At 40.5% G+C, this 18,672-nt stretch overlaps 1 protein-coding gene across 2 annotated transcripts in view; it reads right to left on the reverse strand.

Moving 5' to 3' along the window:
* Positions 1-18,305, reverse strand: part of LOC310993609 (RNA-binding motif, single-stranded-interacting protein 3) — a gene marked incomplete at both ends in the record, with an annotated part of 259,796 nt that extends 241,491 nt beyond the window's left edge. For both annotated transcript variants that reach the window (XM_083982008.1, XM_083982009.1), the window contains one exon: positions 18,132-18,305. In XM_083982008.1, the coding sequence (XP_083838134.1) occupies positions 18,132-18,305 (174 nt within the window). The remainder of the gene's footprint in view (positions 1-18,131) is intronic.
* Positions 18,306-18,672: the final 367 nt, after the last annotated feature.

The following is an 18,672-nucleotide window of genomic DNA, read 5'->3' on the forward strand; positions in this document are numbered from 1 at the left end:
CTAGTTGTGATGCATGACAGTGTACACTATACAAGTTTAAGCTTTTGTGCACATTTTCAAACAGAAATTTGTATTTTAATTTATTCATCTAGAGTATTAGGTTAGGTAACAAACGACACAAATCGGCTGTGACAGAGCTTCACGTGCACCTCAGGACTGCCAGCTCTGCATGCCTGCTGTCTGTCACCGACTCACAGAGCTGGCCTCTGGCAGCGTGACTGACAGGGGGTGTGCGTGCGTGTGTGCGTGTGCGTGCGTGTGTATTTTGCAGACTCTATTGTTATGTATAGTTAAGTCAAGTTTGATTTATGGCCATTGTGAGTACCAGAATGATCAATTATTAATTAGGGTTTATTGTAAGAATAGTCTTTCATCAAGGAAAAATTCCACAGTCACTGGTTGCAGCTTCTTACTGTAAAATTGTTGTTGTTTTTTTGAGGAACAACTTGAAGATATTTAACTCTGGGGTTTAGGATTAGTACTTGACTTTAACTGTACTTGAATATTTTCACAATCAAGACTTTTTATTGACTAGTAATTGTAATGCTGAAAACAGTAGAGTAATTTTTGGTTGCAGTTGCTTAGTGTTCATCAAATTACTTCCCTCAATATGGTCTTAGGTTTTAAATAACTCATGTGGAAGGTTGTCAAAAATCTGTTTGTTATTTGTAGGAGACAAACACACAAAGACAGGCGCATACAAAGAGAGGCCCAGAGAGAGAGAGAGAGAAGAAAGATGGAGAGCAACAGGAAGAGACAGAGAGGTGTAAGGTATAGTACATGTGCCTGACTCCATGCTGTACCTGCCAGACTTGGCAAGGACAGGTGCTGTCATCTGACTCTCTCCCTCTCCTCTGTTTCGCTGGCTTTCTGCCAACCTGCCCAGGCACATCGGATTAATATCTGCTCTGCCTGTTACGTGGCTCTGTCCTTACATCACTGTCCTCTGCTGCTGACTGTACAGCGAAGCCCTGGCAATGGACACCAGTCACGACCTACTGTATGTCAGACCACACCCCAACACACTGGTCTTCACACCGAACCATGCCACGTGTGGTGCAGCACTTGATTTCGGTATTATTGAAAAAAGTAAATTTCCTGCGCACTTCTTCAACTACAGCATTTAGTAGGTCAATAAATCAGCGTAATGTTTCAGCTTGTACTGAATTTCATCATGGATTCATGACATTGACAAGTCATTGAGCTCCTTTCTGGTTCACCTGCAGGACTAGCCGTGCATGTGCACGTTTTTTCTCAATCTGCAGAAGCTGAGCTGGAGTTCACAGTAGGTTGCCAAGGTGAGAATCACAGAGCGAGGGGCTTGTGATTGTGGACGCTATAATAAAGATTTAACATTTTGACTTCTGTCTTGGGAGGATTTTGGAAAGATAGGCTAAAATGTATTGTAATCTACATTATCTGAGTAACTGTATTGACTCAACTGGAGTGTTTTTAATCAAGTAGCAGCAGATTCCTGTTGTTCCAGTTAAAGACAACAATGACAAAAGTTCAGGTTTTATTATTAATTAAGATAAAGTTCCAAAAGGATATTGTTTGGTTAAAGGAAATGAGGAAAGGATAAGTGCACTGGTAGTGCATGTGTTTATATATTGTCTTCACAAAAACAATCTCAAACTAAAATTGTTTGCCTTTGTTGAGTTTTCAAGCCTTTCATTTTTTTGTTAATTTGCTGAATAAAATGAATATTTTTCATTGATGAAATCCCCAAAGAAATCTTGAGGGGAAAAAAGTGTTATTTTGGAATTGTCTCCGATTGTCTATTGTGGCTGTGCTTGGTCTTGAGATATCTCCAGTATCACAAACCCAACAAAAAGCTGCCCTCTCTAAAGTATTAGAGAGTTATCAGTCTACATACAGGAGCCTATATAGCTTGCCAGTTTTTTCTCTGGGAATTTTATCGTGACAATAGCGAAGCCGCCTTGGGGCGCTTTTAAGCTTCCTTCATTTCATTTCCATCTCTATTGCCCTCTGAGTTCAGTTACATTTGGCTGTGCATCACCATGGCAGCGGACACTGGCCCTCATGTCTGACTCAGACATCATCCAGAGCATTTCAGCTCTGAGTGAGTCATAATGAGTCCCACTCTCCGCTGCTACAGCGCTGAAAATAGGCTCACTTTCCTCCTTAAGATTTCTCTGGGGAAAACGTCTGTGATCATCTCTCAAAGCGCTTCTTTCATTCTGCAACAAACATGTCCCAAAATAAGAAAGAGCCAGGAATGTTGGGATTCAGCCAAGTGGATAAAGACAGCTCCCCCAACCCCCCCACCCAGTAAACAGGATATGCACACAAGGACAGAGGAAACACAACATAAACACACATAGACAGAAGCTGAGCACACAAACTAAGACAGGCTGCTCGTTTCACATATAACCTAAAGTTAAGTCCAATAAGGGCCTAAAGACGCTAATTTTATGATCTCTGAACGAAATATGTTTTTGATCAGCCGGTTTTATGTAAGTATAGAAATTTAACAGGCAACTATCAGTTTGTTTTTTACCTACCATTATTGTGTGCGTGTGTGCAAAAAAAAAAAACAAATTAAGTAACTGATTTAAGGACAACTACTGTATTAATGCTATATAACTATTGATAACTATTATGCAGCAATGTACACGACAGTAATCTGTATCTGAGGACTGAAACAGGCATGCTTATGAAACTACACATTACATCAAGCAGAAATATTCTCAAATCACTGAATTTATAATAGTTTAGGCTGGAATACGGTACATTTGCCTGACTGACAGGGTGTGTGTGTGTGTCAGGGTGTGTGTGTGTGTGTGTGTGTGTGTGTGTGTGTGTGTGTGTGTGTGTGTGTGTGTGTGTGTGTGTGTGTGTGTGTGTGTGTGTGTGTGTGTGTGTGTGTGTGTGTGTGTGTGTGTGTGTGGCCTCGGGGCCCACAGTTCAGCTAAATGAGAAGCTTCTTTTCTATTGTGATGGGAGGAGAAGACGAGGGAGACACGGGGAGGGACGGATATTTCCCCGCCTGAAATTTGTAAATGAGATTTGCTAACCCTGGGCATGACATCCATTCTGGGTCTCACATCTGGGGAAAACAGTCATTTCTGCCTCTCCATTTCCTCTATCTGTGAAATCTATACACTCCAAGGAGATAGAGGGAGATAATGTGGCTCATCGAGACCTGTGGTTCATTAACCCTTCGCACGCCCACAGAGCACACAGACCAAGTGCTTCTTGATTCTTTCTGTGGCCTATTCTTAGAACCTAGAGGCTGAACTCTACGGCACTGAAATAAAACTCTGATATCAATTAAGATATTGCCTGATTACTTGTTTCAAATATGTTTTAGTGGGACAGCTTGAAGGCATACTTTGTGTTATTCCATGCAGCAAACCCTTCCTATCTAGTAATGTAATTAAACACAGAGAGAGAAGGAAGGAGCTGATTAAAAATGATGAAGATGGTATTATATTGGAAGTAAGTGCAGTACTGTATCAGGACTTTTTTATACTGTATTTTTTTTTTTCCTCTAGTAAATGTTACATGCTCATAAGAAAGATTATCTTGGATATTTTACTCAATACTTATCTTAAATGAACTGAAATTTAACCTATCATCTTATTTGAGTGAAATAATGATGATAGTGAATAGTGAATGTGAAATGTTATAAATAAAATAGCAAAATGAAAATGAGTAATTTATAAAATACAGAAAACATTTCATATTGAGTGAATGTTTTGCCTAAGCTTCTAGTTTTAGCCGCAGTCTTATCAAGCAGACATGCTACCGCTGAATTGGTATTTCTTAATGTTACATAGAATTGCATATGAAATTGAATATAATCCTGTTATATGTGGAAATGTCATCTTAATATAGCATATGTATAGAATGGTGCATTTCTTGCCTGCATTTTACTTCTAGCACTCTTATCATCAGTCATTTGGGCCAGAAGAGCTCATTGATCAATTCATGGAACTACTATGATTCTTCATCAAGTTTCTGAACATACCATCAGGTTTACTGTATGTTTTCATATCCACCCTCTGCAATGACAACAAAGCTTCATGGTTCTCTCATTCAACACAGTGCAGCTCTTGTAAACCAACAGCTTCATGAAACAACAGTTCAGTATGATCAAGAGTTCACATCTCAAACATGCTCCATATCGAATGAATGTGAATCGCCCCAGAGCAGACGCGAGCGACAAAGAGTTATCTATCTGTCCAATAAAATCTCCCCATGTGCTAAAAATAGGCCCATTCAGAACAGCGTAGAAAGAGGATCTGCTCCAGCTCTCCTGGCACAACGGTCCGTGCTCTCAATCCACCCCACCACCCTTCCGATGGGATTTGCTAACCCTGTGCACATGTGCCATTGACCCAGTCTCCCCGCATTCTCCTTCAAGGCCTGGCGAGGTCTCCTAAGACAGTGATTAACATCATTACCAGTGTTATTTAAATCTGCTGGTGGCAAGACATGGGAGAGAGGAGACATGTAATTATATATGAAGAGACAAAAAATGAAAAGCACATGCTCTGTGAGTATAGCACCATGCATGTCATTTGTTGGGATATGAAAAACACATCTACAGGTGTTTTTTTTTTATCATTATTAGTTTCTACCTGAGGTCACCACACAAACATACTAATAAGGTACAGAAGTACGGAAAAACTGTGTGAGACTGTGGGTGATATTAATAAGTGATGCCCTAATGAAACACAATAACTGAAAACAGATCGTCATGACTGTTTTTACTACTCACTATATTGCTAGACATTGGCTATTAAAGAAGCAGGAAAGGACAACAGCATGAAAACTGCAGAGAATAATGGATTCAATGGCAGGAAGAGGAGAGTGTGATCGGGATTAGAAGGCAATCTGGATTAGTCAGAGGATCTGGGGCTCACACTGCTGCCACTGCAGGCATCGGATGACACATGCACAAAAATGCCAAGTCAGGCTGAGAGCCTGAGACAAGAAATGTGTGTGCACACTCATGTGCGTATGTGTTGTCATTTGCTTTCTTCCAGCATCACGCGAGCCCTTTGCAATTGCACAGGCTGAAACTGTCCATTGTGATATTTCAATTTTATCAGACACAAATCCCTTGAGAAGTGAACCATGAGATATATATTGTCATACACTCTAATCATGCACTGTGTAATGGCTCTTTGCTTTAATATCTATAAAGTTAACAAAGCACTGGCACAAAGTCAAATATGTATTCTATCCTTTTCAGTACAATTGGCTCATATAACAAGCAGACTAATAATACTTGAGAAATAACTTAATTACCGCTCGCTCTCCACAGCACTCTAATTATAGCCTTTACAAAAGAGCAGCAGTAATGCACTTTTAAGTGTAATGGGAGTTTACCTAATTAGGCCTATCAACCACATACACACACGCACACACACAAACTTACACACTGGTGAGAAAACTGTCACTCAGTAATTAGTAGTGGTGATGAAACCCTCTATTACCATTTCATTTACACACCATCACGGGGCACAGTCGGCTGACCTGTGTGCTTGCATACAGCCAAGCTTTGTTAACAGCTTTTAAAACAGTAATATCTTTATGGCACAACTGTGGCGCTGCACAGTGTGATACGTCAGCTGGTTTGCTTTTCTATTTCCACAATCAGTTAAAAGCCAGTACAGTATTTTACCATTATCTACTCCTGTAATGAGTGTCTTATATCTCCATCGGTGGTGTTAATGAGTGTGTAAGCGCGGTCTAACTGCTGCAGCTAATAGGGCTGGTCACACAGTGTAACAAGGTGTGAATATATGTATTACAGGCCCAAGGGAACATAGTAGAGGTGTTTGCTCTTATTATCACATAGCTGGTAGGGCAGCCTAATGATGCCCCTGTAAGGTAGGCAGCAAAGCAGCCAATCACCCACCCAAACAGTCATCACAGTGTTTTTTTGTTCGTTTTGTTTTTTAAACCTATGTGTAAATGAACACATGTACCTGACTTGGCCTGGACTCCAGAAGCCTGAGGTTGAAATGAGGTAATTAAAACATATCCTCAAGAGTTTTACCAAGGTGTGAGGGGTTACAATTACAGTATATTTGCTACTTGTTTTCACCCAAATGAATTGCATGTATATGGCTGCTGCCAAATCTGGAAGCATGAACTACCTCATGAAATAATTTTCACGTTTGCTGGTTTTCGACCCAGTTCCATGGACAACCCATGGGGATGGCATGTAACTTCCACAATAAATACCAGAGGCACCCAGAAGACACAAATGGGAAAAAGCACTTTGCCAAACACTGTGGAGAGACAGACACTGATGTGAGGTATTAAACTTATTGTTCAATGTAGGTTCCTGTCTCATTTAGGTGAAAACAAACTGACTGGTAAGACACTGTGAGGACACATCGCTGTCCATAACCTTCCCAGGATATTAGATATGCATATTATAACACAGCAGACCCACAGGGTTTAGGGGGGATGTCAACAGCTTCCAACCTGTTCCTCACTGTCAGCAGAGACTCCAGTCTGTGGCTTTTCAAACGTCTAACTGATGAACCTGACAATTTCACTGAATTACATCAAAATAGATTAAAGTTGCGTTTCAGTTTCGCCTTTCTAATCATCTCTCTGTGCGTCTCTCTCTCTGTGTCAGTGGGTTAGCCTAATGACATTTAAATGTCAGTATCATTTAATTAATTCCCATTCCAGGAAGCAACATCAGTTCACCAAACATAGATATTATCTGACCTGTGTTCAATTCTAGTGGAGAGGAGGATCATGACGGACATAAGCTGACCCAAACATAAACACCCTCACGTCTCTGTCTGCAGTCCTTTACAGCCGTCCAGGTCAGGACATGTCTTTACACTGTGGAATGTGGTGAATTATCAGATCTCAAATACAACCTCAATACACCTTGGGTATGTTGGCACCTGAACTTACAGCTGTCAACTTGTGGTCAGACCACCCAGGACGGATGTCAATGCCAGGTCTAAACAGAGCTTAAGGCAGTAAAAGCATGTAGCTGCAATTTAATTTAAACTGTGGTGTGTGTTGTTTTGAACAGTAGCTAGTAAGGGTATGTTCATTTATTTATCCTTGTCAGCTGCACAAAATTAACAGTTCTCTGTTGTTAATTTCATATGAATATGAGTATTTCTGTGGGAGTAAACTGCATTTTAAGCTAATTGAATATATTGAATGAACATGCAACTCCCCAAGAACGTTCCTCTATTCATTATCTCATATTTTGTGGTGTGTAAAAATACAAAGCCTAACATAATCTGTCTTTTAAAAAAGTATGTTAATTCAATGTTCTACGTTTATGGATGTTACATTGATTTGCTGGATGTAAAGTGCAGCTTTTCTTCGACATGTATTTCTACGCCATATCCACAGTTTCAAAGTCAAAGGGAGATATTTTCTAAACCATTGTTACTTTGAATATTTTCAAAGGCCCTCTTGATCCAAGATGAGTGTTTTGAACATATCAATAAATAAATACCACTCAGACTTAAGAGGTATCAATGTCGCTGCTATAATTTTTATGTAATTCTTTTATTTATGCAAACTAGTTTGGACTCTGGACCTTGTCAGATAAAGTGAATCCAATTCTCTCACCACTAACTCTTCTCAGCAAACTCGAAGCCATGTGTTTCCTATCATTACACCCTGTTAAATGTTGTAAATGTTGTGTAAAAGAGAGTAGACATGCAATTTTCCACCACACACTAGATATTATAGAACAGATTTAATAAATTACCATTTTTATATCTTGCGGTTTCTATTTTGGTTTTTCATTTGTTTGGGATTATATGAAGCAGTGTAAAATTTTCAATAAAACACTTGAGCAGCAAAAGAAGAAAAAAAAATCTCATATTGCTCTTTTGCTTCCTCAAGATGTTATGAAGACCGCAAGCCAAGTCTCATCTAAATACTGGAAAATATTGATGCTAAGGGCTTGATTATAATTAATCAAACGACATCTCAGAGTGGAAACAGATTGTCCAAATGGAAATATTTGAGCGCATGTGTCATGACTACACAGTGTAGCATCTGTCAAAGCAGACAGAGCTGAGCTGAGGTCATTCCCATGTGAATGCTCTCATCCAGAAGATGTCCTGCAAAATACAGTCATTCTGTGTCAAAGCTTTTCATGTTTACAGTGACAACACTATAAGTTATTATCAAACAAAACTAATACTGTCTTGTCTATGGTTGGATTTACTTGCAGTGCAGTGTGATACTCTGTGTGAAATTATACTCATATAGACTAATTTAGATAAGATTAGAATCATTTTATGATAAATGAGTAGCCTGAAGTAGAAGTGGCACAGTGACACAATATTCCAGCTATAATGACAAGTATACAAACCATTCCCATGTGCTAGGAAAATAAAATACAATGGCATCAGCAGCTGTCTCCAATTCTGAAAATGACCTACCACCAATTTCCACTTACTGTGGCTCCATCTGAGCTAGAATCCAGACACCAGGCACCAAGTGGAGGAAACAGACCAGTAAATCTTTGCCGGCAAATCTGAGGTGCAAAATGTTTGATAGCATGACTAATATAAAAATAAGCTCTCGTTTTCTCCAATAATGTGCAACTGGTTGCAAAAAAGCCAGTCATTCATCAAGTTCCCTCTACTGACCATATGTATTGGGGGAAAAAACAAACATACTATACAATTAACATACACATTTTCATCCTGCATAAAGGTCTCAATTTGCACAAGAATTAATAAAGAGCATTAGTGTCCAATATAAACAAGACCATTAAAGTGGTTGACGAGACAGTTACTTTCATTAAGTGGTGTAAAAAATTACTTGTAATTTTAACACTATGAACCTGCTCAGTAGATCTGTGTTTTCTATCCGAGGCTTTATTGGTGCGTGCATTTCGATGATCATTTTGGTCGTGTTTGGAAGCATAAGGAGACAATTTACTCTTTGAAAAAAAACTGACAAAGAAAAGTGTTTGGAAGTATGAAATATGGGGTATACTTGTAAAACAAATTGCTGTGGGCCCCTTTATATGAACCCACTATCTAACGAGATCTAAAAACACCCACAACCAACAAGCCACATGCTGTTAGAGTTAGCAGAATGTGTAATCCACTAGCATTCCCTTTGAGGCCATACAGTACTTGTCAAGATGCATTTTATATTTCTGTAAATCTACCACAAACAATCGGCTACGAAACATGTTGTACATTTAAGAACTTTGAGAGCCACATGATGTGGAGTCTATGGCCATAAATGAGAACATTGAACATATTTTCCAGCCAGATACACAGCTCTTGGGAATTCCACTCTCTGAAAACCAGGATTTCTAATCTAGCACATTTGGCAATTCTGCACTTCAAGTCTGCCTTGACCTTTGCTTTTCTGCCAAGTCATCACAAACTGAGAGAGTGAACAGTTCCCAACCTTGACACCAAGTCACACACAAACCGCCTAACAACAGACAAGCCTCGGCTTCAGAGTGCCACACACACAGCAAACATCCACAGGGTGAACAATTAATTGAAAAATGAAAATGCAAGGATCTGATTTTTGTTTTAAATCACAGCAAAGATTTTACCAGATGGTCCGACAGACAGTCTTCATTCTTATGTTCCGATGCTATGCCATGTTTGCCAAATTGATGGCCTACAAATCAAGTTGCATGTCTAAATGCAGTGACTAAATGCATAACAGCAGCAGGAATCTTTACTTGTGTTTTTTATGACTTTAAAAAGTTCTCTGCAAGAAAATTTGGCTTTAAAGTATCCTTAGAATACCTTGAACACCAGCAAAGAGCAATGCAATTATTGCACAAACACATATAAAGCAACCTCCACCATAGATCTCAATGGTCCCTTTCTTTTCATGACAGTCACCCTGAACACCTGCCAACAACAAAGCTGAATGCTGTTTATGTGCCGTTTGAGAGTCTAAAGGCTGGAGGTCAACGGGATAGGATGTTGAAGTCAGGCAGAGCTGGAATCATGACTGGTGACTCTGCTGAGTGCAATGAGCCCCTTAGGTCATCTGTGTCGAGGGGGGATTAGGAGCGGTCGGTGATCCCATCAAAGCAATGTGTCACCAGCACCATGTCTTACCACTGAGCCACACACTCCAGCGAGCACTGATCCCCTTAACTGACTCTCAGCGGGCCCGGCAACTAAGGCGAGCTGACAGCAGGGCTATTTTCGGGCAGAAATCACCCCTGTTTGGACAGGGCCACAGATAGAGATGGCTGGTGCCCATGCCATCGCTCTCCATTAGAGAGAATGAAAAACACAGTGAGGAGCCCACTTTGCCACTTTGCAGCGGAGAGCAACCTTTTGCTCGCGACAGCTCCCAGAAACAGATGAGGGATAAATGTGTTGTGACAGCAGCTAATAAGGTCTCTGTGATCTGCTGGTAGTGTGTCATTGTGTGTGAGTGTGTGTGTGGCTGTGTGCACACGTGAGTGCCCATGTGTCGTCTATGTTTATACTGAGAGCGTGCTTTGAACAGAGGAGTAAAATGCTCTGATGAGAGCTAAATAAGCCACTAAAAGAGGTTGCGTCTCAACATGACTGCATGATAAATATCTGACGTGCTTGATCATCCTCTGTACTTTTGTGACAGATTAAAGAACCAATGGACTAAAATAGATAGCAAGAACACAAATAAAGTCTCTACAAATAGCCAGAGCTGATCATAAAACGCATTAAATAGCGTACAAGTCGCACTGATTAGCATTTCCTACCATCTTTACTGTTGTTGAGCAAGAATTATGTATTGTTTTCTGGAATGAGCTCTCTGAATAAAAAGTGCACAGTAGGCATCCGAGTAGTGATCACAAATAGACCAAAGGATTCAAAATCTGTAATGCTCTTTCACCTTCTCACTAATGATCATCCGTCCCAAATACATGAGATCATGGACTAAGGCTTGACCCTGGTCACCAAACCAGGAGCTAACCCTATTACCTCGTGCTCTGGACACTCCAGAAACGACATATTTACCTCACTTCACCAGATAAGAATGCAGTACATTAATCTCAGGACAAGAGAGGAGAGGTGCACATTCTAACAGATAGAATATATCAAACATGTTGACGTCATATTTTTGCTTTGAAGTGACGTCTCTGTTTTTGCCTAATTTAGAACATGTGCCAGAGCTGGCCAGTAACAGCCGTGTCAGATGTTTCAGCATTGGGTGCTGATGCAAATGTTCTAACTAACACCTCAACTCGTGGCTGGATATTTTAGTAGTGTTCCTGCAGGGCTTCATTACAGTTCTGCAAAATTAGCATCAAGCTGTCTGTTGACATGAGTTCAACTTTTGTTTAGTTTTGAACATCTCCTGGTTGTGCTATTGTTTGTTCAGTATGTTTCTATACTGTATATGACACCAGGTTATTTTAACCACTGAAGACTCGAAACTAAAGCTGCTGAATGAGAGAGATTGGAGTCAACCATTGTTAGTTCATCTGTGCTTTTCCTAGTGTGCAATGTCTCCCATGAAATACATCTCTGTTTTCAGTAAATGAATTAAATTTATTTAATGGCGATTGCATAGTTTATACTGTAGGCAAGAAAAAACATTCACTGTAGGACAAGCACTGATGTTACATGAGATGCATTAATGAAGAACGTGTTCCATTTATCTGTGCCATTGTGGGATTACAGTGAGCCAGCAGGCACAACACCAGTGCCCTGGAACAGTAAAACCAAAATGAAACACAGCTATTACTGATGTTATTAGTTACACCTGTTTGCTAAGTCAACCTGTCAGCCCTGATAAATGTCAGTTTTTGGAAAACTTCATATGGGGTTCCCTTATTTTTTTATCATGCTGAGAGTGAACAAATGCTGTCCAGATATTTTCTAAACCTTCCTGTCACAGCAAATTAAAGGTGTACAGAAAAGAAAATTGAATTTAAGCCCACTCTGGGTCATAAAATTAGTTTAATAACTCATCTTTCAGACGATGTAGGCCAAACTTTGTGCAAAATTCTATTTTTGAGTAAATCCGGGATGAAAGTGTGTATTTTTTTTTTCGCATTGGATAACGCAGGCGCACGGATTATACGTCAGCCTGTACACGATTCACCAGCCACTGATATTGGATCCGTAATCCGTCATTCAAACGTCTGAGACACGCACACACACAGGGAGCTTGGTCTCGCCCCAAGGTTTGAATATCCCGCCCGCTCTATAACGACCAATCAAATTCGTTTTCCTCACTCGGGTAAACTCGTGTTGCAGCTCGTGACAACTCGGCGCGACAAACAGGACAAACGGCCATTTCTGTACACCTTTAAGAGAAGCATGCCTCTCATCAATATTTAGTGCTATTTAGTTTTAAGTAAACAACAGTATACAACTCCATCTAAATTGGTCTCATTCATTCAAAAAAATGCATAAAATATTATTGAATATCTTATCAAAACTATTCAATCAAGATGGATCGGTTTATACATGTTATTTTATTACAGTAGCTTAAAAAATGAGCTTCCAATGCTCATGATAGCATTACAGTAATGAGATTATCACATAAACTACACACATCAGTTGCACTGCATGTGCTTGTGCTCCTCTGCCATTGCAGTCAAGACACATCGCGGCTCTCTGCAAAGCAACCGTCTCGAAAGGTATTTTCCTTGAAATAGTCTTGTGCATGGCACTGAATATTTGTGCTGTCAAAGGATTAAGACATCACAGCATATCTAAAACTATTACATCTACAATTTATTTTACTTTCCTGACACAGCTGAGCAGTCAAGCCATTAATTTTCTCAATAAAATGCAGCAGTAAGGAGTTTTTAAAGGTCCCTACCATTGTGGAGCTTTGAAACTGCTATGCTGGGTGCTTCACACGCACACACGTACACACACACACAAAATCATTTGGTTATAACAGGTTCAATTTGTTGCAGTAAAAGACAGGCAGCCATTTGTATCTGTGAATGTAGAGAATTTGACAATGTGCCAGTTTTCAATTTGTCCGCTTGCAAAGAGCCCATTGTAATTTGCTGTTTAATGTGCATATTATAGTCATTTTGCGCATTGTGCTGTTTCCACGATCAGGCGTACTGGCATATTGATTAACCTGCACGTTAGGAAAGCTGCAGAGGCTTGGGGCAGACTCCTGGGCTGCTCCCTCCAAAACCCATCAGCCCACCTCCACTAGCCATTCATATCCGGAGGAGGGCTATGGGATCGATGGCATGCCGGGATGCTATTAGAGCTGAGGCAGCTAGGCAGCCAGGACTTCAAAAGCAAAGTGTGGGAGGAGAAATAACACAAGGTAATTATCTGGGCCCCGCTAGCTACCACCGAGGCAATCTGTAGAGTGGAGGAAGAGGGGGGGCTGTGGAGGTGGTGTTCAGGATGTCTGTCCATATTTACCTCAACTCACTGAACTATGCTCACTCCAGCAATGATGATGATGGTGATGACAAAACTCTCCCACATAGATGATTCTATATTATCTCCTGTTACCTGACATTTATAGCAGATATCTTTATTCATGCTGTGTTCAACTCACAGCAAACACCAGATCGATTCATATATAGATTTGCGTGAGAAAATTCTTTGGTGGTTGAACTGCTGATCAGTAAGCTGCTGATCAATTTCAGAGTTTTTACGAAAAGAAAAGCAGTAATTAGAGTGAACTGCATCCCAACCTGTCACACAACTGAAGCCAAATAGCCTAGCAAGGTGAGAGGCCATCTGCTTCTCCTGTTAACTTTTAAGCCATGATGAGTATGGAGCTGTTACGCAAATGCTCAAGGAGCATCTGGACAACAAGTCATCACAAAGTCAAGGAAGTTTTACTTTCAAGTGACTGCAGCTTCCACCAGTCGATTCTGTTGGTTAATAAACATGAAATTCATTCTCATCCTGACTAAGTAACATCTGCACAGATTTTAATTCTCTGATCACTCGTTTGGAAATAAACACAAAATCTTCAGTCAAAGCAATTTCATATAATTTGCTTTCCCTGTTCCTGAATGTTTCTAATTTGTGCAATCAAAATAACAGCAATAATCACTTGCATGACTATTCCACTCCACACCTAAAAGCTCATTCTCTAATGACTCATTTCTAATGGAAAGGAAACACAAAGTACCACAGCAAGGAATGGATGTGTCTGCTGTGTATACATATAAAAGATTAAATAAAATCTCTGTAGAAATAGTGCACACAGATAATTCACAAACACCCTCCAATAAAATAGGGAACTATAGTAAAATTTGCTTGATCAGCAAGTAATCCCTATGTGCGACTGTTGGCTTTGTGCTTACCAACTTACTTCTGCTTCCAGTGCGGGTAATGAGTTAAAGGTCAGTGGGCTGTTATGACACCAATTAGTGCAGTATTTCAAATCACCACTGTAACTTGTCATTATTGGTGGTTGGCTAATGCTTTGGGATTTAAGAAGAATAATGAGCGCAAACCAATACAGGGTTGCGAGGGAAATAATCCCTCGGGGGTGGTTTGGAGGTCATCTATTGCACTTCGGTAAGCGTCACTGATCAAAACAGGGCAGGGTCAGGGTCCAGCCAAGTGTCAGGGGCCATGTTTAGGTTAAGCGCAGGGGACAGCTTTAAGGCCTTCAGCTCAACCCCTTGAAAGGGAAACGTCACCTGAGCTGTCTACTGTAGGATTTTTTTCTGAAACGCACGCCCGCTGAGGAACCTGAGCCTTTTTTTTTCCAAAGTTGCCCCAATGAATCTCAACATGTTTTCAGACAAATTGAAAAACATTATTATGAATTATATATACAGTAATGTCATAATTCAAAACACCGGGTTACATACTGTATGGTGTACAGTTCTGTTGTGCTGTGCTGTGCTGTGCTGTGCGTTTCAGGTCATTTGCTATCGCCACAACTGGGGACATGAAAGAGAGGCCGTCTCAACTCCTTCCTTGCTTTAATGTATCAGCACGATATGACTGGGAGCTATTTACATCGAGTGGTATCAGTGCAAACTAGCTATCATTTTCTAAATGGAGGCTAGTTAGCCTAGCGTGATAGCCTCCATTTGCCAAATGGAATACAAATGTAGTGTAAGAGCACGGTGGATAACAAAAGACTTCAACAAAAGACAATGATAATGAAAATAACAACATAAAGAATAAGGAGAAGAAGAAACAACAGCTATATTAGCAAAAACCAAATATAAAAGATGTTTGTAGACCATACTGGACTGTTGACCTATGTCACTTTATTTTCATTCTAAATGTTACAGCTACACATCTCCTGAATGATGCATAAACAACAAGTAGCCTATAGTCGGTGAGTCATGTGGTATCATATCAAATCCAGGAGGACACTCAGTTGTGACCAATAATGCACGCACAGTTTCTGACTGAGGTGTGGACAGGAATCCTTCTACTCCATTGACTAATTCTGACACTGAAAATGTGGAGAAAAAAAATCAGTGACCTCTTTTTCACCACTGGCCTGTTTCACAAGACATAAAACCCCAGAGCAAAACCACCGTTACCAGATAACATCACAAGCGGAGCACTTGGGGATTAAGTGCTCACTGAAGGGTACTTCATCAGTACATTGCTGAGAGTAAAATTAATTTTAAACCTTGACTTTTCTGCTCCTGGGTATTCAGATTCAGGAGACAGTCTGAGGATTAAAACAAGAAAATTTACTTCCACCAGCTGACTTCCTTAACCTTTATGCAACAGCTGACTGCACTGTGGACGACCTCGTATGTCACCGCAGCTCTGAGCTTGAGCCCACGGGTCAGATTGCTCCACCTCATTTTCAATGATGTATCGCTAATAAACAACAGGGCGAGCCGCAGGCAACTATACCCTTTGACAACAACAAGAGCACTGGTCCACTTCCACTGATGACACCTTGATGGATAAACTGTCCGGGCTAATCAATGACACTACAGCAGCAGGAGCCGGCCTGCCAACTGGTTAGTCAGGCAGTGTCGGAGGCCAACACACACTCCCAGGGCCACCTTCAGTGAAATGCAGACGGTGTTGACTCAACTGCTCATCAGCCAACAAACAGCTACGAAATGAAAAATAAAAACAGATCCGCACATATTTAATGACAGGGCTATTGACCTTTTCACCCATTAGAGAGGGGGGGGGGTTCTACCGCATAGGAGTCCACACTGTTAAATTAAAAAAACAAATTTGTTGTCTTTGAAGTCTTTGACTTGTCTGTGCTCTGAAATTGAAGAAGCTAATGCCTTTAGGCCTCATTGCTTTACAATGCAGCACCAACAATCAAAAACAGACAAATGTCTGTGTTCAACATAAACACTGTGCACTCCTCTGTGGTGCCAACAACATCATCACAGCTTTTCTTGTCAGCCAAACACTTCAGCGCTTCATTGGCGTCGCTGTCGAATCGGATTCACAATTCACACTTGTGCTTGTGGAAACATTAAGCAATGAGTTTTACACTGTTTTCTGCTTTGCATCTTACCACAAAGGTTGATTTACAACTGCAAACTTAACTATTCATGAACACTACTTTAGAGCTCAAAATCGTATTGATAATATTGATTTAATATTTTATGTACTTCTCCGTAGACATACATGCATCAGTCCATGTGGGCTTTAAAAAGCATAACATCTGGAGTCTGAAAGCCAAAAGTTGGAGCAAACTGCATGAGAACAACAAAGAAGTCTTACTTGAGTGTGTGTATGTATGAGCCAATTACCCCTAAGATATTTTGTCCAACCTTGGAAAATACATATTGTATTTCCTTAATTGATTTCTGTGAAACTATCTGAGAAAGACAAAATGTCTCATTTCTCCTCAAATATCACACAGCAATAAAGATTTTTAAGTATTAAGATGTGCATCAAAAGCTTAAAATGTTGTGTATTTTGTTATTACAACAATTCTTGTCAGATAGTGTCACTGTTTTTTCCCGGGTTTTTCACAATTGCACAGCTATGTGGGGAAATGGATCCCACAGGCCCCAAGCAGCAAATCACTTTGATCCTGTGTATATTCTAATTATGGAAGTCTCTTATTTCCATATGATCACACATAAATACAGCTTCTCATAACTGATGCAAAACTTTTTGATATCACTTTCAATAACATGCACCTCTCTTTTGAAAAATGAGTGGAGTGGATGTGAGATATGAGATATATAAACCACATAGGCTTCCTGCCTAGATAAGCTGACACCACACCTAAAACAATTATAGTATGGTACATTTTCAGTAGCTTTTAATAAATGCTCCTGAAGCAATTTTACCTTACCAAGATGAAGACCCTAAAGGGTTATGTCAATTACTGTTCACTCAAAGTCTGTTCAAGGGATTCAAAATTGATACAGCAGGCACTGACAAGCATCCCATTCAGAGCTGCCAGTAGCAGTCAGTCCTGTCCTCTGGTGAATGTTTTCGTATATCTGTTGTGTTTATTCTGCTGCTATCTCTTCTCTGCTCCAAGGCCTACAGAGCCTCTCAGGCTGATTGACGGAAAGAGGTTCTGGCTCCTGCCAGAGAAGTATGACTGACATCCTTGAGATGGAAGAGAGCCAGTGAGGATTTTACTGTCACTTTTGGGCGTGCAGAGGGCTCCAAGATGGCAGAGGGTTGATATGTTGAGAATCAGCATTCACACATGGAGGCTGCTAAAGCCACTTACGTAGGTCTGTATGTCATAATAAGCTGTTCTAAATTTGCATATCCTACCTGTGGTTTATACTACTGTATGTGCTCATGGTTATCATGGCAACATAAAAAACACATTACCTACTTCCTTTGAAACCACTAAAGCCAAAGACCAAAGTACATGCAGTTTCATTTTTTGTTGCAACAAGCTGACAAGCAAACAGGTTTATCCAACCTTAGATAACCTGCGTCTGCAGGTATCAGTGTCTGTGACTTGTACGTGTAAAGTGCATGACATCAATTAACACCACAAAACATGCAGGCCGCATTGCAATTTGGCTTTTCAGCACTCCAAGAGATATCACAATGATGAGTGAGTAAGAGTCTCGCTATGTGAAAGTACAGAACACATCCCCCAGAATAGCTCAACAGATGGGCAGGATCGCATCACTCATCACACACAGATACAGACACACCCTGATGCACACACACGCACTCACACCCAGACATGCACACAGCACAGCAGCTGCAGATGTGCAGCAGTAGGAGTCTGCAACTTACTTTTTTGTCATCTTTCTGGCTTGCAGTCTGTGCATCCTTACTCTGGTTGTCAGAAGAATCTCTGCCACTGGCATCCGTCTGTCTGTCGTCCAGTTCATTCTGCTGATTGGCCCCTGACCGAGGAGAGCCCAGAGGGCCAGGCTCCGCCTGCTGAACACCACTCTGGACCTCCATCTTCCTCTGCAGTGCCTAGACAAGGTAGCGTGAAATAGAGGAGAATAATGCAGGGAAGAAATAGATGAATTAAACAAGGAAACTACACACACACACACACACAGTCACATATTTTTTCTCGCAGCCATCACTCCCAAATACACACAGACCTGTGAGTAGGCTACTCACTAGACAGCTAGTTTCTACCTAGGTGCTGATGAGTGCAGGAGCACACAATAAGAAAATGTTGGCTTGTGGTAAAATATCTGTCATATGGGTTAAATTGCACATTTCATTGCAAATTGCATAGCACTGCCCAAAGCTGAAAATCAGATTTGTGTATAAAAAAATAATGGATTTATGTGTAATCTAACATACAGCTGTACAA

Source organism: Trachurus trachurus (assembly GCF_905171665.1).
Source record: "Trachurus trachurus genome assembly, chromosome: 11".
Classification (NCBI taxonomy): domain Eukaryota; kingdom Metazoa; phylum Chordata; class Actinopteri; order Carangiformes; family Carangidae; genus Trachurus; species Trachurus trachurus.